General features: G+C 38.5%; 1 protein-coding gene across 4 annotated transcripts in view; it reads right to left on the reverse strand.

The window, feature by feature from the left end:
- Window positions 1-10410: 10410 nt before the first annotated feature.
- Window positions 10411-20913, reverse strand: part of LOC133992781 (mitogen-activated protein kinase kinase kinase kinase 4-like) — a 95144-nt gene continuing 84641 nt past the window's right edge. For 2 of the 4 annotated variants that reach the window (XM_062431517.1, XM_062431516.1), the window contains exons 25-32: window positions 19415-19582; window positions 18700-18843; window positions 16636-16770; window positions 14630-14730; window positions 14256-14405; window positions 13996-14155; window positions 13354-13493; window positions 10411-10816 (exon numbers count right to left, since the gene is read on the reverse strand). In XM_062431517.1, coding sequence (XP_062287501.1) covers window positions 10733-10816; window positions 13354-13493; window positions 13996-14155; window positions 14256-14405; window positions 14630-14730; window positions 16636-16770; window positions 18700-18843; window positions 19415-19582 — 1082 coding nt within the window. In that variant the 3' untranslated portion in view covers window positions 10411-10732. Of the gene's footprint in view, window positions 10817-13353; window positions 13494-13995; window positions 14165-14240; window positions 14406-14629; window positions 14731-16635; window positions 16771-18699; window positions 18844-19414; window positions 19604-20913 lie in introns of all 4 variants that reach the window. The other 2 variants (XM_062431519.1, XM_062431518.1) reach the window with 2 other exon arrangements.

The raw sequence follows: 20913 nt of genomic DNA on the forward strand, positions 1-20913 counted from the left end.
AAACAAGCTCATTTTCACTTCTGCTTCCGTTTCCTCGCCTGTGATTAGTGGAATCAGCTGATGAGAGGCAATACTTTCTCAAACACACACATAGACATATATGTACATGCACACTCAGAAGAACTCACACATACACACCAGTCATAAGTCTTTCCCTCGATCGAATATTTGGTTCAGTGTGTCAAAGGACAATCCCATTCAAAGCAGACATGATATCATCTGTTTCAGTCAATACAGTTTTTCATCAATTTCAAGCTATGAATTAAAAATGCTCTCAAATTCATATCCTGTATACAGTTTATGTTCAAACTAGAAAATACAAGCAGCAGTGCTAAATATGCAAAAAAAAAAGGCAATGTTACAATTTAAAAAATAATGTATTAAAAGTATTTATTATATGCATGTTTATATGAATAGCCATATAAATGGACAAAAATGTATTATATCATTATTATACAGCATAACAAATACAGTCTATGCTCCAACTAGAAAATATAAGTGGCATTGTAAAAAGTATTAAAAAATTATCAATGTCACAATTTTAGAAAAAAATGTATTAAAAGTATGTATAAAATGTGTGTATGTCTGTAAAGTCATATAAATGGACAAAATTGTATCGTGTCATTTAACATATAAATATACATTAACAGTAAAATAGTTAGTGTATATGTAACCAATAAAAATATATTAATCAGATTAGTCTGTAACATGATATGACTATATACTCAAATATACATCTATATACTGTATGTGTGTAAGCATAGACACTTGCACGCACACACACACACACACACACACACACACACACACACAGAAACGCACACATACATATAGAGTAGTATGGTTTACTTACAGTGTACAGGTGATATTGGTCCCAGCAGTGTGACAGTGATATCAGGCAGATGTGCTGATAGCGCAGACAGTACAACCATATAGTGAGTGTCTTGTCAGAGCAGGGGGAACCTCACTCTCTTTTCAAGGTTCCCCCCCCCCACCCTGTGGAATGGAAATTTCTCAGGTTTCCCAATGTAACGCAGCGTAGTGTACAGCTCACAACTCATGCCTGCTGACTCCACAAAACACACATACACCACAGTATATACGCACACACTTACACACACTCACATACACATACATTGTGAGAGGAGAGCCGTAGTCACACAGAGAGATTTCCTGCAGGTTCATTCTGAATAAATAGTGTTTACAACTGTTGTTGCTGGTTCCTCTGGGATCATCTCTTCATTGCGTCACTGGTGGACATATCTGTTTGCTTAGGCACGAGAACACACACACATATAGTCACACACACACACACACACACACACACACACACACACACACACACACACACACACACACACACACACACACACACACACACACACACACACATTAACTATCCACACAGGAGAGTAACAATATAGAAAATCATTTTGGGTTTTTTTTGCTCAATTTTTACATTTCTGCTGCCACTCCAGGAAGTTAGAGGTGTATAGACATGTGTATGTGCTTATTAAAGCATCAAGACCTAATTTATTCCAAATGTTTCAACTTTAAATAAATAAAAAATGTCCTGGAAAACAAGAGTTGGGTTTGACATGTCGGAGTCATCACATCTTGGAGTGAGGCGTGGGTGGATAAACTGCCTCTAAAACTTATACATTTGTAGTTTTTTTTTTTTTTTTTTAACATTTCTGTTAATATTCAGATAAACTAAGGAGAAACAATGTTTTAGGTGTACTTTTTTAACAGTGGACAGAGCCAGGCTATCTGGTTTCCACTGCTTCCTGCCTTTATGCTAAGCTAAGCTAACTGCCTCCTGGAAGTTCCAGCTCTGTATTTGACACACATGAACCCCACAGTGGACTCAACCACTTTACCACACTTAACCAACTACTGTCTGTTACTTGTTTTTAACCCAATTTTTGATTGCAGTGGTGACACAAAGGTTGCCTAACTTTAAAGTAGTAGTAACATTACTGCCTAACCTTAACAAAGTGATCAGATCAGTGGTTTTTTGTGCCTAAACCTAACCAGACTTTAACCACAGCACTGTCACATCATTCTTTTTTAACAGTGATGTGTAACAATGTTGGAAAGCACAGACAAATGATGTTAACCTGCTAATTACTGCCAACATGGACGCCAGATTAGAAAACACTCCTATGTGTCATTCTGGAGTCACATGATTAATCAATATATTTGATGGTTTGATTTTGAGGACTTGTATTTAGCACAGTCCTAGAGATTGCATATTTCTGACACTTTAAAGAGTCCCCCCCCCCCCCCCCCCCCCCCCCCATGAAACCAATACAAAGACTACGTATTATTCCAATGACTATTATTTTGGGAAGTGTCTCTATTATAGTGTCCTTGCCCTGTACCGAAACTGTAACTGTGACATCATTTGATGTGACCTCTGAACCAATTCTATTATATCTCTAGCTGTTGGGTTAGGGTTAGGTATGAGTCATTTGGGCAGAAAGCTGTTAGTTGTAGTAAAACTGGAAAAGGAGCAGTCCACAGGCATCGGTGACAGCTTCTGTATTGTTTCTTTATTGCTTTTATATCTCCTGATTAGTGAATAACAAGCTAGCCATTCTATAAGGAAATATGCAACACGCCCGGCCCCTTTGTGTTCTGGTGTGTGAGTGTTTGCACGTATGTCAGGGCAGGTAACATTATAACTGTAACAGGGTTGAGTCCTGCTAATAAGCCTCGCCTTTACTTACATTTTTTAAACGTTTCTCTTTGTCTCTCTGAGTGTTAATCATCTGCATCCATGAATTCAGGCCAGTTTTGCGAAACACAGGAAAAATATAAAAGTGTCATATTGTGAATGAACATATGAAATTATGGCAAGTAACATTAATATCGATAAATGTAATTTTATTTCTCATTTCTGATTCATAGCTTACAAATCACATCCACAACAGGGCAGGATTACTGGAAGCATCATAAAATAGGCCTTCATTCTATTTATGCATTGAATTTTAAAATTTCCATTTTTAGATTTTTTTTCCTTTTATTAACAGACTTATTAACAGACAGCCTTTAAGCAAGCACCCTCCCTGCTCCAGTGACCCCATGTGGCTGTTTGACTGTGTAAAGCAGAGTCTTTCTACATTCAATCAATAATAAATAAATACTTGACCAAATATTTAAAGTCACTGACTATAAAAAAAAAAAAAAAAAAAGAAAAACAAACCCTTGGCACACAGCTGGTCTTCCCTGTATAAAAATGTTTAAAACAGCTGTGTAACAGCAGCATGACTCACTGTTTTGTCATCTCCATGCGTAGAAACTACGGCGTTCACCATTGTGCATTCTTGTGTATTACTCAATACGCTTGAGCTGGCATATTGATACTGACTGGACATTTTCCTATATAGACATATTCATGCCAGTCAAATTAGTGCTTTTAATGATGCAAACTGACTGGGTGTAATACAGCCAATCCCATAATGCCAGATTTCCATACACAAGGAGCTGCATCCTTTGCATCCAATGAAACCTTGAACTTTTGATCTCCTCTACCTTCTTATGCCTCTCTTAGAGAAAGAGAGACATGCACAGTATATTCAGGCATCATGTCATTATGATGGATGGATTATACCGTTCACCTGACCAACTGAACCTAACCAAGAGAGGAAATGAATGAATGTATACATTACATTAATAGCAATCATACCATTTGCATAATTATTCTTTTTTTGAACGCACCCAGAGAAATGAAAGCACAGCTGTTTTCTATTAGTTCTGTGTATTGTGACGAGTATGTGGACATCTCAAATAGTCCAGATCTGCTTTTCTCTCATTACTATTATAGGACAGTTGGGTGTTGCTTGTAGTTGCCATGGAGAAAAAAAAGTCATTCAAATATCTTCAAATTATTAAGCAAACCCCAGCAAATGAAGATCATCTGTTCCTAGTGTTCTCCTACAAACTGAACTCTTTACATTCTGATGACAATGATGACATTTACTCCTAACAAAGGGGACAAGATGAACTTTAACCTCAGCAGATCTTTCTTATGTCTGAGCCACTGGGGAACATTTTCAATTGCAAAGAATTGACTGGAATTCATGTGTTATGCTTATTTTTTAGGCAGGGGGGATGGTACCAAATACAGAATGAGCAATGGCAAACACACATAGAAGAAGTGTGTCTTAAATACTGGCAGGTTAAAAGGTGACAGAACATGCTGTTCATTATCTCTAATGACCGGTCATTGAGAAAACAGGAGATGTTGCGTGTTTCGGGAATTCTTCTTTTGGCTTCAGTACGTGTGATATCCTGATACTTGATTACACCGGACAGCTGGTTAAACAGTTTGTCAGACCTGCTTTGTTTTGTTTTTTTATGGGCTGAGGAATTCACCTTCCACCCACACAGCATTATATCCGGACTCCTTCCAACTATCACCCCATATATCATTATTATGTTTTTTTGCATCTATGTGGTGGATGGAGGGGATGGAGCCACAATTCATTCATAAAAGCATGTGTAAAGTCAATGTTCTGGTGACTAAAAAAAATAACGTGTAAAAAGTTGCATATTGTAAAGATGAGATGGAGTATAGAGCTTTGTACTGTAACAGGAAACTGCACAGAGAATAAATGCCATCGTTTCATCATCATGTATGACAAAGACCAGGATGTATGAACTTAACCAAAGCAGTTCTTTAATGTTAAGGTCAGTGAGAACTTGACCAAAACTAATAATGAACAAAGTAATGTAACAGCATTTCATCCAAATGACCAGAATCCCAACGAATCAGACGTACGTGGCAACAATTTTCCTGTTTTTTTGACAAAGAAATGAAACATAAAATGTTGCTTTTCTAACACATCCTGCATGAACCCATCTGATCCAAACAGAAGCATTCATTTATGATTTCTCATAGGGGGGAAAAAATCAATCATTTGAATTGAGTTGTGTTAAAATCACAACACATACCAGTAGTAATGAGCCCTTCCTTGTCAATGTAGATATGTATTTTCTGTATGTTTTGTTCAAAAATATGAATTCTGGCATTTGTATTATTATTATTTTAAATATAAAATGAAACCAAAAATGACTGAAGCATGTTGCTGTCAACACTGAGGAGAAATGTGGCTAATGTGACTATTTTATCTAATGATACAGGGTCTTTTTCTTATATTTCTCATATTGACTGATCAAGTAACATCATGTCCTTAATTGTACTGTTTGTCTATTGTATTTGATCATTTTGATATTTTTCTGTTCTTTCCAAATCTATAGTCTGACAGGTGATGCACACTATTTGTATCAACTCAGGTGATCATCAATTAGTCAGTGATCTTTCAAGAAGTCCTCTCATTGGCTGATTGGGGCAGCTCTTGATTGTATATATTATAGTGTAATAATCCTGGGTTAATTTTGACTGTCAATAAAGCATAATTATAAATTATCACCCAATTCTGTGTTAGACTTTTTTTTTTTAGCCAACTTCATTCCAACTTTACACTTACTCTAGGAAATGATGGTCAATAGGCCTCATTGAAATGAAACTATACCTCATTTTAAAGTTAAAAATGCAGAAATTGTGAATTATTTGAAATAAATTTAAAACCACAAAAAAATATATGTTGATGGATTATCACAAAGTGGCCAAAGGTCAGTCAGGATACAGTTTTGAAACCATTTTAACGGCAGCACTTAATCACATCTGTTGTCCCGTTTTTTTGTTGTTTATAAAGCATAAAGTACAAATGATCACCCAATACAGTGAAAGTGGTGATGATTATACTACTAAGAATGTAGTAAGAAACCATCCATGTGATTTTAAGGCAGTTAGATGAAATAAATCCACATTTCTGATATATTTTTTTTCTTTTTTAAACGGGTCAAATTTAACCCGAGGACAACTGGAAGGGTTAAAACAAACATAAGTGAGCAAGACAATATGTGGGACCTTTTTTCCATTATTTTCTAATTATATCCTTCAAAGTAAAGGTCTTGTTACCAGTGATCAAATCTTATCAGTAACTTTTATTTGTTAGTGAATAATACATCTGTCTAATCTTTAAGAAAAAACAACTGCACTACACTTTTTTTTTAGCAACTAAGAGTGTGTTGTAAGACAAAGAAGTACCTCATATTGCATGAAACTGTATGAAGTGAACTAAATAAATGTATGAAAAAAATCCCTTCTTCCAGACAACAAAACTTCTCAAATAAATTGCCCGTTACATAAGACATCCTCAGAAAAAAACATCTGTCATGACTTCTCTTTTTTCAGAAGGGCTCAGACACCCACACACCGCAGGATGGACTCACCGAGAAGTCAGAGTTTACAACACAACAGCACCATACTATTTTTCTTTGAATGAGTTTTCATGTGAATGGTTAATTCATCATTACTGCAATGTGAAAGATTCATCAACAGTTGGCAGCATGGTTTCACTGCATGTAGATTGTGCTTTCGGGTGAAATATGGTGATATGACTGTGAAGCTGACGTGTTAACCAACAGTTAACCGACATGTGTTACAACATGATTCTCTACAACAAGTCTGCATGTATGAACCAACAACAGAGGAACAGCAGAGGCTTTTGAGTGAAAGATGAGACACACTTTTTTTTTTTTGTTTAAAATTACTTTTAAAGTTTATTCAAAGAAAAAAAAAACTTTCAGGAAAATACACGACTTCCTGTCATACACAGAGAGGACATAAGTTAGAGTAGCATGGCAGAAACAGCAGAGGAAAAAAAAACAAAAAAAACAAAACACGTCGCCTCACGTCCAAGCCTGCGGGAGGGGGGGGGGGGTAAAGGGGAGGGGAGGGGGGAGGCATTATACTGCAATGTTTCCACGTTTTTTGAAGCGAATGTGAATACCTGAAATGAACAACATGTATGTTCTTTATTGTTTTGTAAGTAGGTTATTGACTGGAGGGGGGGGGGTGATGACCAAAAAAAAACAACAACAAAAAAGAAAATATCCAATAAAAACTGGGCTCAAAAAAGCAAAAAAAAAACAACAACAAAGAATTAAAGACGCATATATGCATTAAACATAAATACTGTGATGCACATTAGTGGAACAAAACATCGCCTCTGTAAACATTTCTCCACCTAAGGTGAGCATAATAATATTAAACCACCGCAGTCGCATATTTACGTATACATTGACTTACAGAAACAACAGAAAACTATTGTTAAGCTTCCCGACTAAGCTCTAAAACTTAAGAATACACAATGCTTCAAGTGATTTTCTTATTTTAAAAAAAAAAAAAAAAAAAAAAGGAGTTCTAAGTAGTGGTTGTTGTTTTCTTTTTAATTCTAACAATAGGTTTATATGTTTTAAATGCTGCCCTCTTGGCACTTCTCCAATGTGTTTTCTCATCTCAGACTTATATCTCATCCTTTTTTAAAAAGTTTTTTTTTATCATGAAGTCAATACATCATCTGTTCAAGGCCTTGATGCAATAAGAGACACACAGCGGATACTACTGCACACACAGACCTCAGACAACTACAGCATTGGGGTCCAAACAGCTTCTCCATAATGAGGGGAGGGAAGAGTTAGTGTGAGTGACTGACAGTGACCTTTACACATGTCAGTGCTCTGCTCCTGTGTGTGTGTGTGTGTGTGTGTGTGTGTGTGTGTGTGTGTGTGTGTGTGTGTGTGTGTGTGTGTGTGTGTGAGATTTGTGTTTGTCAGGTGGAACATCACAATCAAGTTTATGTGTTTGGACATGAAGTCAGAGAGCAAACTGGACTCTGCTTTACCTTCGCTCCCCCCCCCTCCCCCCCTCGCTCACTTTTTCTTGTCGTTTTTTTCCTCAGTGAACAATGTGCAATCTGTCAGTCGCTGTGGAAACGGAGGAAAATCCAGCTTCGGGCAGATGGCCTGAAGGAGATCGATGCTGCAAGTTTGCTGCTCAGTCTTTCACATATACAGACAACTTAAATATCCACTGGAGCAGGAAGTGAGGGGCGCAAAACCAAAAAAAAAAAAAAAGATTCCTTCCCAAAAAGAAGTGGGTTTCCGTCTTCAGTTTCTTTACCAACAGCCGAGTGGGGAAAGATTCTGCTCTGTGTCTGTGTCGCCTGTGTTTTTTTTTTCCACGAACACTAAAAATCCAGAGTTTGAAATGTTGGATTCAGAAGGTTTACATCCTCATTTGATGGGAAAAGAGCAACCGGATTAACATGAGAGTGAACTCGAAGGGGGTTGCCATGACAACCTGCCTCCGCTCTGATGCTCTCTCGCTCTCTCGGCGCTCGTTTCCGCACAGTTGCTCTCAGCTGTGCAAACGGTTGCAAAACAAAAACAAAAAAGTTGTCCCCCCCCTCTCCAAAACCCCCCAGAAAATATCTAAACCTGACGTAGAGGTTCCGCTGCTGCAGCTTTTCAATCGTTTTTAACTTTGAAATTGAACATCTAAGGATTGATCACTTGTTACAAGATACAAAGCTAAAACATCATCATCTCATGCCTTGGACCACCACACAGTAAGAAGTCTTTCTACATTCTTGACACTTAGTGCATTGCATTCATACAAATGATACAAATGGAAGAGAAAAAAAAAAAAAGAGGAAAGGATTCAGAGTAACGAAATGGAAGATAGAAAAAAGCTCCTTCCTTCCAGAGAAAACTCCTCTTACTGAAACAAAACCTGCTGACTCATGCCTTTTACCTCTCTGACACCTCTCTCTTCTGATTCGCACGCACACATACCCAACTTCCCTCCTCTGCTTTATTATCTCTCTTTTTTTATTTTCTTTAATTATCATTTAATATATGACTATTCACAGCAGTTCAAGTTTGTGGAGTTGGGGGACATTGTGTGATCGTCCTACGCCCGAGTTGAGTTTAGGTGCTCATGTTTGACCGATGAGGACAAAATCATGACCACTGACACTATCCGGAAGATTAAATGAACTTTTATTATACATAGACACCTTTATTCATCTTTTTTTTCTTCTTCTTCTTCTTGTGACGCACCCACATCTCTTTCTTTGTAGACAAACACACCTCTCACTTCTGTGGGTTTTTCAGAATAAAAGCAAGCAAAACTGTGGACATGTGGGTGGATGTGCGTAAATCTTTTTTTTTTTTAAAACAAACAAAACAAAAAAAACAAGGTAAAAGACATCTTTAACTCCACATAGTTACACTTATCTTCAAGGAATAATCATAATAATAATGATAATAATAATAATAGCAATAATTCAAAAAATACTATTCTGAAATCCATCTTCTCTTCTCCAATCTCTCTCTCTATCGCCCCCCCCCCCCCCTCTTTTTTTTGTAAAGCACCTGTCCGAACAACACAATACTTCAACAACACGCACACACACGCCATCCTGTCGAGTCAAGGCCGTAGCCAAGATTTTTCAAATACCGAGGTCAAAAACAAGACCGCAATTTATATGACTATATGCTTTAATCCATGATGTATTTATACTACTTTCTTGCTGTGCATTTCTCAGTCATGGTCATTCTTGTGGTCCAGTTCTTTCTTATCATTTCCAATTTTGCAACTTAAATCAACTCCTATTTCAGTATTCTACAACTTCCATGGTTGTATATTTAAAAATTATAACTGCAATATATTATTTTCTTTGTTTGTTCTTAAAATGTGGAATGGAGCACGGCCTGCTGGGAAAAGGAGAAAAGGGCTCATCCAATGAATGAACAGTTTGCAAAATCGGGTCAAGTCCAATTCACAAATGTAGACAACATATTTCTGGCGATTTCAAGGCTTCACTCCACCGCTGGCTATAGCCGGATACTTTCGTTTTGACATGGCAGCGGAATCTTCAAGTACGTGTCACATGACGGTCCGTTGACGCAAGGATAATTGTCTCGTCGGCTATTTTCACTTCACAATTAAACGAAACTTCAAGAAAAAAATACCGAGGACATGACCTCGGTGTCCTCAATGGTAGCTACGGCCATGTGTCGAGTCCCATCAAACATGACTTACAATAAAATCCTTAATGATTACGCCCCTCCCCACTCCCACCTAAGCTTCTCACCGCTCTCATTGGCTCCAGCTGACCTTCTAAAACCAGCCAACGTCAGCAGTCATTGGACCGAACAGAGAAAAAAATAAAACATTTACACATACCACTGTAGCATTAATACAACAGACTCTGACCCCAGCGGCCCTGTGAAACGCTCGCCAGAAAGGAGGAAGGGGTGTGAGGTGGGGGTTGGGGGTGGGTGGGGGGTAAGTTAGGGGGCAGAGAAGGAGACCTGCAGAAGGTAGTAGCAGTAGTAGTAATAGTAGTGGTAGCAGTACTAGTAGTTTTAGAAGACCTCGGGCTTTACTGAGCAGCCGGACATGATGTAAATCTAACGAGCACCAAGAAAAACGGAGAGGGGAACAAAAAAGCCCCCCCCCCCCCTCCGCCTTTTTCTTGAATTCACATTTTAATTAATTTCTTCCTCCTTTCAATTTCTTTTTGTACACTTCAGGTGTTTCAAAAGGGGGCGAATACGTGGAGCGGCTGTCGCTGCATCGCAGGCAGATGTGGTGTTAGGATGGAGTGGTGCCTTAGCTCGGGGGGGGTCAATTCATCTTCTGTTCCAAAGGTCTGGTTTTGTTCTGTTTTTTTTTTTTTTTTGGTTGTCAGAGCGCTGACAAGACATCGACGGTGGGTTCTGAGATCCAGTGTTAGCGAGGGTGGAGGACAAGGAAGAGGATGAGGAAGAGGAGGAGGAGGAGGAGGAAGAGGGCGGGGTTGTGGACTCTCTACCAGCTGAGCAGGTTGCTTCGGCCCAGGGTCATAAAGTAGACCTGGCTGGATCCTCCGGACCGAACGGAGGCGAAGAACACCTGAAGAGGACACACACACACACACACACACACACACACACACACACATGGAGATGTTACAGTGGATGACTCACACTAGTTTATGGGAACACATGAAAACTTGATGATCTCATTTCTCTTGTCCAAAACCAATGGTGTTAAAAATCTACTGATATTAATCTAACCCAAGACTTTTTTGGTCTTATATTTTTGTTACATGACACAGAAAACCAGTAAAACTATACATTTAAAACTATATGTTATGACACCATAAAATATTATATATTATAATTAAACTATTTTTTGTTGGATGAGGACACAGAGTTGCAGTTTGATTTTTAACTTGTTAACCTGGTGTTAAATACAATATAATCAATTACTGCATTTGCAATATTGTCATAAAAAATACATGATTATTGTATTTTTATTGTTATTATTATTATTATAGATATTTTCCATAGAATTCTCAGCCTCAGTTCAGTCCATCAGCACACCAATCAGAATTGTAGAATAACAGTCAGGAATTCTTCAACTACATTTAATTTGAAAAACCTGTCCAATGATCTTTTTTATTTCCCTTCTTAACCCTTAGATGCATGACCTACTGATACCTACACTCTTCCATGAGTGGGGTCAAAAATGACCCCAATTAGAATGAATGCGTTTTATGCTGTAAACTTAAGAAATGTATTTCATTTTGGTTAAAGATGATGATTTGTATTATATTTTGGTCAACAAAAGAATTATTTCATGTTTGACAAGCTCATTTATCACTTTTTATCCCAGCTTTAAAAAAGGTCAAAAACGGTTAACATCCAAAAAGTATCCCAATTAGAATCAATGCATTTAATGCAATATAACACAAGAATGATTTCATGTTTTCCATGCTATCACAACTTCAACATTCATTGTTTGTGTATCCGTCTGTCTGTCTATGCATGTACACACACGCGTCTTCTTTCTTCTCACTGTGAGCAGCTGTTACAAACTACTTGGTTCTGGCTGTGAGCACTGCACACAGAGTCACTGCATTTCCAGCAACTATTGGTGGCTTTGCACACATCTTACCTCTTTCTCTTCTGTTGGCCCTGTCATAACCCTAACCCTAACCATCATAGTGAGAGTCTGCTTCTCTACACAACAAATACAGTAATGTTAGCTATCTTAGTTAGCTAGTGTTAGCTTAGAAAGTAATTTGATAATAAATATAATAATAATAATAAAAATAGGTGTGATTTATATAGCACCTTTCACATATCCAAGGACACTTTACAATTTGATGATGATAACACAACACTATATCACACAAAAATCATGTATGTGGAAATTAAGTTCATATTTTATAACAGCATATATATTCTAAGGTATAAAAATGATGATAATACTTGTACTAATAATACATGTATGTTGCTGTGAAAAAATAATCTTTAGGGGTGGTGAGACCGCTGACATTAGATGTGTGGATCGACAGTAAATATACCTGACAGTCACAGTTGATAAAAATCAAAGGTTCCTAGGGTTAAACCTTGAAATTCCATAGAAAATGATTGGGGTCATTTTTGACCCCACGTATGGAAGAGTGTGGTACTGATACAAAAAATGCAATTACTTAAAAAATAATAACAATTAGATACAAATCCAAATGGCCTCGTGTCAAAGACAACCTATTTGAGGAATACATGGAAGATTAAACAATAAAAATTTAAAATTACAAAGATATTGCAAAAAAAACAACCGCTGGGGTCATTTTTGACCCCACTTATGCATCTAAGGGTTAAAACATCCTTTTATCAGAGAGCCTTTCATTTTGATTTTTGAGTTTAGATTTTTCTTGAATTTTGAAATTTGATCTCCTTTAAATATGGTTTGTCTATAGGCCTACATGCTTCATCAATTGCTTTAAAATGATTTTTATTTTACTGCCTGGTGAAGTACTTACTTATTCTTTTTTCCAGTGTTAATTAGCATAATAAATGAATGCCGGTCACGTTCAGGATTAGTCAATTAAATATCCACTAAAAAAAGATGGGCAAACTCAGTCATTTGATTTGTTGGGTAATTAATCTAAAGGGGGACATCCCAAAAAATGTAACTGGAATCATTTGAAACATCATTCCCATATGTTACAGTCCTGAAATGCTCACATGAGTTCCTGCAAAGGAGCAGAAGAGAACAGTACACATTTTAGTTTCTAGACCAAACAGAGAAGAGAAACCAGAGCAGTTAGACGTTACTTCCACATCTGGTAGTTACATCCCACACGTCTGACACTCTGGGAGGAAATTAGAGTGTTTTGGTGGGTTAACAATTGACCTAATTCTACTGTCCTTCAGGAAGCCCTGCTGTGATGTTTGACCGCAGACAAAACATCTTTTCTTCTATAGCAGATGTTCCATATAAAATGTGTCTGCTACCTTTCTCTTTCACCTATTTCCTGCCTGAGCCAAAATCTGACAAAAACATATCAGATTTGCATGAATGATAATAAAGTCATGGACACCGGCGCTGATGAGTATCGCCTCACGGATCAGATCATGATGCATTCACGGAGGTCTCACCTTGTCATTTCTTTCACAGAGGAACTTAAGTCTCTGGGCTCTCTTGTGCATGAAGACACCGTCCAGATGGCCCGTCTCCACCGAGCGGATCTCTATGGCCTTCTCACCCCAACCCATGATCTGATTGGAACGAATGTAAGCTGCAGAGAGGAAATAAAGTCAGCTGATAGTAATGATAATTTAAAAAATCACAAGTTGCTTAAAGAGAGATACACGTGGAACAGATCTCATGCAAAGTGTGTGTGTGTGTGTGATTTTTCTGCAGCTGTAGGACGAATGATCGATGCCTAGGTGTGTGTGTGTGTGTGTGTGTGTGAGAGCATGTGTTAATTAATGAGCAATCAAAGATCAACTAATCCTTGTAAAGAATTTGATCCATTGAGAAGTCCCTGTTTAATTGCCATAGAGTGAAAAGAACATGTGAATTTAATACATGTAAATTCAAGATTAAGATATGTATTGTCAAATGATCACACTGTTTCAGTTTATATGTATTTAATAACATTGTAGTTCATCTGATAAATTCCTTCTTTTTTTTTTTTTAAATCGTTGCTTTACTTCAATCTTGATCGAGACCCTGGATTGTTTTATCTATTAAGCTAAAAAAGTGAAATGATCCTTAATGTGATGTCTTTGACTCACCCACTGAGGTTGGCATCTCCCCCCACTGCAGCACCACGTCCTTGGTGATGCGGCCGTAGGTGTTGACGTAGACGCCCTCGTCCTCGTAGCACACCAGCAGCTCGATGCCGTCGGTGTTGGGCAGGATGATGATGGCGTGAGACTGGATGTGGGTTTGGATCTGTGGACGACGCAATAAACAAACAATCACGGGTTGACTCACACGGTAAACAATTTAGGAATCGCTTGGAACGGTTCGTCCGTATTTGGCTAGCTCTTACGTGTGTGGGCAGATAAATGTCGTAGACGGCCCCGGAGTCCACATCCACGGCGTGGAAGCCTGAGGATGAGCCGTAGATGACCTTTAACCTCTGACCTTCTTCTACGGTCAAGTCCACCAGCAGGGGCTTGTGCACCAGGTCACCAAAGGACTGAAAACACACAGGTAAGAAAAACATGTGAGAAATACTGACAGCAAAGCAGCACTAAAGACTTTTTAATGAAATTGTATTTTAAATGACACATATTACATAATAATAATATCAGGTGTAAATACATCACAGACACACTCACAGCTTTACGTGTATTCGTCATCAATAACAGGAAAAGTTAAATCTCCATGCAACAGCTGAGCTGCAGCGGCTGCTTGACTCACCTTGAAGGCCATGAACTTGTGGTAGGGCTTTGGAGCCCAGGCGTAGACCTCCACTGAGTTCTTCAGGGCCAGAACCAAGAACTTGATCCTCTCGTATTTAACTGGTGAGAGTTAAAGTGAAAAAAAAGGGAATCATTAGCAGAGTGTGACAGGGCTCAGTGACCATGGAGGTGGGAAACCAGCATTCATACCGTTGACTTCCAGCCGCAGCACGTTTATGATGTTCGATCCAAACTTTCTTTTCTTTTTTTCTTTTTTTTTACATTTAAAAGGAGTAAAATAGATTCAAATGGAGTTCATTTGGATTGTGTGTTCTCATTTGTGATTGCTTCATTTTATTTCCTGCTGATTGCTTCATTTTCTCTCCTGCTGCAATAATTCATACAGTTCTTATTACAGATTCATTGCATAAAATATGAAGCCCTCATCAGCCCTAACTGCCATCAAATCTCATTTTATAATTCTCTAAAACATGGCATGTGCATGGCAATATCCTGTTCTAAGGTATGAATGCCTCATTTACTGTATACTTGTAAATCTAAACAACTGAAAGCCATATAGGTGAGATAGGTTTGAGTTCTGCATGTATTATTTTTCTTGTATTATGTTTTTTTTTCTTAATGTGCAATAAATAATAAACATTTTAGAATCTTATGAATATATCTCATTTAAAAAGATCCTTACACTGCTCCTCTTTGACCCAACATCTGTAATAAGTTGAGTTAAAGGGAAGAAGTTAAAGTTGCAAATGTATTCTGATCAGCTGAGAGCTTTCTTGCCTCCACTTAGCCAATGACATAGTTTTAGTTAGTAATTAATACTTCTTTTCTTTCTTAGTGGCACTGAGAGAGTTGGGATGTGATCCGGGCCATCTCTGGGTTTTTTTGGGGGGGAAAATCTTGTACTTTCCAATTTGTGGTTCCAAAAATCAAATCTGATAAAAAAAAAACTAAAATATTTGATAGACGAAAATTGTCGACAGGAAATGGATCAGCAGAGAGGGTTTTCCAACAGGAAGTGCCGCTCTTTGCTCAACGGGCACTACCATCACAGAGGACATTCTGTATTTTAGACAGGACAGCCGTGTGTTACATGTGTGCTCAGATGTACTTGGTTTGTCATTATTACTTCACCCAGGGCTTTCCTCACATCGCTTCTATTGTAAATGTAAACTCACCCTGAGGCATATAAACTAAACTGAGTCACCATTGTGAATCCAGATGTGGCTGGAGTTTTTTTATTCTAATGGGAAACATACATTCATAACAAATCAGGGATGACCAGCTGACATGATTATCTCAAAACAAAAAAAACTGACATAATCTGAACATTAAAGACGGATTAGTGATGAAATGATAATGATATTTAGACACATTTTCATATATCTTCCACATAAACTTCATCTCTTTTATTTCACTTTACTATCTATTGTAACCTTGTTTGAACCAGCTTTTATTAAAGTTCCTTATATTTTTAATCTACTTTAACCTAGTATTTGTAAACTTTGAATACACATTTTCTCATATTCTCTCTTATTCGACTTATTTATTGACTTATTTTATCTATTTAATTTTTTATTTTTATTTTATTTTTAAAAACATTTTCTCATATTTTCTCTGTCTCAATTGTTGTCTTTTAATTTGTTCTTTGTGTTTATTCCTTTTCTTTATGTTGTCACTTGTTCTGTCTTATTATCAGCTAATTGTAAAACACTGCACTGTATGAAAGGTGCCATATAAATAAAGTTTGATTGATTGATACCTCACTGTTTGGGTAGATGTGAAATTGCTGCTCATACTCTTATCCTGACCTTAACCCCACTAAACCGACCCCTGACCTTACCCCAGCCTTTTACACAGACAGGTAACCATAGAGACAGACTGGAAACATCCAAAGACAAAAAAAGGTTCCCAGCCTTTGGCAGACCAGTCACGGTATTTCTGCCTCTAAATGTGATGAAATAACTAAAATCCCCTCTGTTTACAAACTGTGAGCCTGTTCCTTACCAACTTTGTAGTGCACAGCTCCCTCCAGGTCTCCTACAGTGGTCCAACCCTGCTTCTTCTCCACCTCGGGGTCATTGTGCAGGATCTTGTTCCTCAGCCAGGACAGGTAGTACACACGCAGCTTGTTCTTCTTACCTGTCGTTGATGGAGAAACACAAGAAGAGAGGGAGAGAGGGAGAAGTGGTGATCAATATTTAGAGAAGTAGGGAGAAAGTGACCTTTTATAATTGATACACTGCAAACTTTGCATCTGTGTCCACAAATTTGAGGAAGTCAAAGCAACCCTGAGATTTAATTTCTGTCTCAATGTATCTATTAACACACATCTGGATGATTGCATTCTTGTTCTTGGGGCAAATAACAATATCAATTCACACTCTAGGAGAGCTGTGATGTTTTCCTCCATCCTGTATCTCTGCTGTGTTTTGCAACATTCAGGAAGTTGATGAGTCTGAGTTTCAGTCAAGTAGGGAAAAAGGAACACTGTGTATTACTGTGTGAATGGGCATGTGTGGGTGCGCACGTGCATGCATGCATACACACACACACACACACACAGAACAAAAATAAATGGTCAGCAATCCCTCTTTTTACAGTGTGTATACTTTACCCCCCCCCCAGTTCAACCTCTGTCTGAAACCAACTGTTTTAGCTCCTGTCTTTAAAGCTCTGCTCCTCCAGTTGAGCCCACTCTGTTCTGATTGGCCGGCTCTTAGACACGTGCAAGCTATAGTAGTAGGATTTTGCACATTTTTCTCATTCTTTACTCGGAATGTCAAATTCTCAAATGCATCCGTGCATGTTTAAGCTAAAATCAGATCTGAAATATGAGAGTGGACAGTGCAAACAGCACATGTAAAAGACCTTAGCAACAACCTTAGCAACCAAGACTAGAGAACGGATAGCAGTTCAGGGACATGAAGCAGGTTGAAGCCCTGGTTTTTGACTTGCAGGATGCATTTCTACATACGTTAAGCTCAAGTTTTGCAACTTTGACCATGTTTAGCATCCAACATCATAACAGCATATAAAACCATAAAAAACACAATATGTCCCCTTTAAGTTGGCCATATGTTTAACGCATGAGGCCATTGCTTATAATGTCTCCAAGTAATATAAAAGAGGAGATGCCGGTGAGGAGAATCTTCACACACTACGGTGATACAACTTTCCATGACGTCCAATTTTTACATTTGGGAACCGCAAATGCATCTCACGGACGGAAATCGACGTGTGTCGCTCTGTTGCGTTTCCTTCCATCATGGAAAGCTCAAGTGTGTGTCAGTGTTACATAGTGTACACACACATGACGTGGTCTCACTCGGCAGAGATTTACTCAACATCCGTTTAGCTCAAAATATCTGTTGTGACACGAGTGCGTGTGTGCGAGTGCGTGTGCGAGTGTGTGTGTCTGAGTAAAATTGAGAAGGAGAAGTTAGAACGTGGAACTTCACCCCACGCGCGCGTGTCTGTATACAAATGTCACATTTTGTCTGAGAAAACACAGGATGTAGCAGGTTTTAGTGTGCACTTCCAGGTTTGTGAGTGGGAGTTAAGAGGTATGCTGGGAAGAAGTGAAGAAGAAGTGAAAGTCTGGATTAGTCTCATAATGAGAATTTAACTCTGTGTGTGTGTGTGTGTGTGTGTGTGTGTGTGTTTACGCGCGTGTGTGTGTGTTTGTTTGTGTGCACTTATGTTTATGCAAAGGCATCTGCATGAATTCATGTATTTGTGTGTATTTTCATTGTAATAGTGTCCATGTGTGAATGACTCAGTTGTGTGGTTTCATGTTTGTTTCAGTCCATCTATTGATCAGTTCCTCATTCCAGTGTGACTTCAATTCATAATATGTAATAAAACTAAAATCTGTGTGCATGCTTTTCTGACATAGATGCCTTTATTTAACAGTAGAGTGACAGGAAATTACAGGAGAGAGGGGGGGGGGGGTGTGACATGCAGAAAGGTTGCCCGGCCGCTGCTTATATGGCATGCGCTCTTAACCACTCCACCACCTGCGCGCATGCCCTTGTGCCTCTGTGTGTGTGCGTGTGCATGTGTGTGTACCTGATATAGTGACCAGGACATTGAGTCCCTCCAAGACATCCATCTGTTGGAAGCGCCGTCGGTTGATCAGAGGGTAAACTTTCCCCTGACCGCTACGATCCAACAGCATCAGGCCGCTTTCTGTTCCCACCAGCAGGTTGACTCCTACACACACACACACATTTACACACACACATAGCAAAACTTCAATAACACTGACTACAGCTGGTAATAAAGTGTGCAGTCTGGTCAGACAGATGGAGCAGTAATCTTTATTAGAGCTTTGCTGCCACCAGATGGTTTGGACAGTTATAGCTGAGAACTGTTATAATGGTAACTGAAGATAATATTATTAAGCACTGCTTTAATAATAGCACACAGTGTGATAAGTGGTGTTCAACTGTTAAACTGGTGTTAAACCAGGACTAAAGAAATTCATCTACTTTAATACTTCATTTTTTTACTGATACAAATTGAAATTAACTTCAATCTAATCCCTTTGATGGCATATAGGACAGAATAGAGTATGATTTCTGGAGATGCAGATGATGTGATGATGATGATGATGATGATGTTTTGTCTCTTTAAAGATGATGCAGCACACAGATAAACAGTCTTCTTGTTGACATGTTGTCTCATTTGTTTGTGGTGATGTAACAATAACTAAATAACCTATTTACTGACGTGAACCTGCTAAAGTGAATATATGTATATATGTGAAAGTTGTTGCTCTTACCCCAGAGTGCAGCACATAGGATCTCAGAGTTGAATCTCTTCTTGTATTTACGGATCTCCGGCGTGTCGCTCTGCGGGCGAGTGTTGACCGGGTTAACGTTGACCACGGAGCCCTTCCGGGACGGGTCGGCCCTCAGCGCCTCTGCCAGCCGGGCGTCGTTTGCGTAGCCTAAAAGGTTAGAGGGAGGGGCTTAGGTAGGACAGTGTAAGATGATGATGTAGAATTTATTCTGGGGCTCCACTTGAGTAACACTGCTTGCTTCACAGTTCAAAAAACTCCTTATTTATCTTATACTGGCCCCTCAGTTCAGCCTCTGTCTCTAACAGGCAGTCTCTCTTGACCCCCCTGATGAGCCCACTTTGTTCTGATTGGCCAGGTTTTATGAATCCAGCCAAGGGGAAGCCATATCAGAGTTATGTTAAGTTACGTTACTGCTGATGCAAACCCCACAATTCCTGCTTTACTGCTTCAAAATAAAAGCATCTACATAAATAAAAAAAATAAGAGCTCACAGGGATTACTTCTACATATGTTCACATCATTATTTGACACTTTGACCATGTTTAATATGAATATCTGACATTGTAACATTATATATAGGCCTGAAAATAAGGGAACGCATAAAAGGTTCTCTTTAACCAGGCGTGGTGATCATCAGTCAAATGGTCAGCATTAGAAAGGTTTTATGGATCTCATGATTAATCGTGATGAAATTGTCTAAAATTGAATAAAAATGTATGTTTATGTTAAGCTTTTTCCCTTTTAGCACATTGAGTCTACGTCTGTTGTATGAAATGTGAAATATAAATAAACTAAAATTGAAGACTGGGAATGTTGTTTTCAAACAGAGTCTGAAATAAAAGAACCTTTATTCACGGACATTTTTCCAGCAACTGTTCTAATCAAATCTACACAAAAAAAAGTGTGTTGATGTGAAATTTAAGACAATTTTCTTCTTTCTCTCAGAGAAGACCACCGCCATCTGTAGGAAAATCTAAACTCATCAAATCACTGATTAAATGCAGGCCGAACAATCTAGCACACTTAAAAGGGTCAGTGGCCAGTCAGCAGCTGTATCTGGTGAGGTAATGGCTCAGCATACCAGAGGCCTGGAGGCTGGAAAGATCTGGCCCTGGCTACGGCCGATCCTCTGAGGGATGATGGGAACAGGAGGACTGCCGTGATAAGAAAAGTTTGTTTGTAAACTGTGGCGGCTAATGAGCGGCGTGACCTGGAGGTGAGGAGGAGTCCACGCTGTAACACTGATTTGGATTTGGTTTGAAATGTTTCTGTGAATGTCACACACATCAGAGTCTTAACCCCTGAGGAATGATTTTGGTTCAATGGCCGCAGCTCTAAAGTGTGAACTACTCACTGTTTAAATGCCACTAACAGCTGATTGATAAGAAGTGATATGTAACAATAAAGTGCACTAAAATGAAGATCAAGAAAGTTCACTGGATCAGTTCCTGGATCTTTTGCTGGAAAAATGTCTATGG

Source organism: Scomber scombrus, chromosome 13 (genome assembly GCF_963691925.1).
Source record: "Scomber scombrus chromosome 13, fScoSco1.1, whole genome shotgun sequence".
Taxonomy (NCBI): domain Eukaryota; kingdom Metazoa; phylum Chordata; class Actinopteri; order Scombriformes; family Scombridae; genus Scomber; species Scomber scombrus.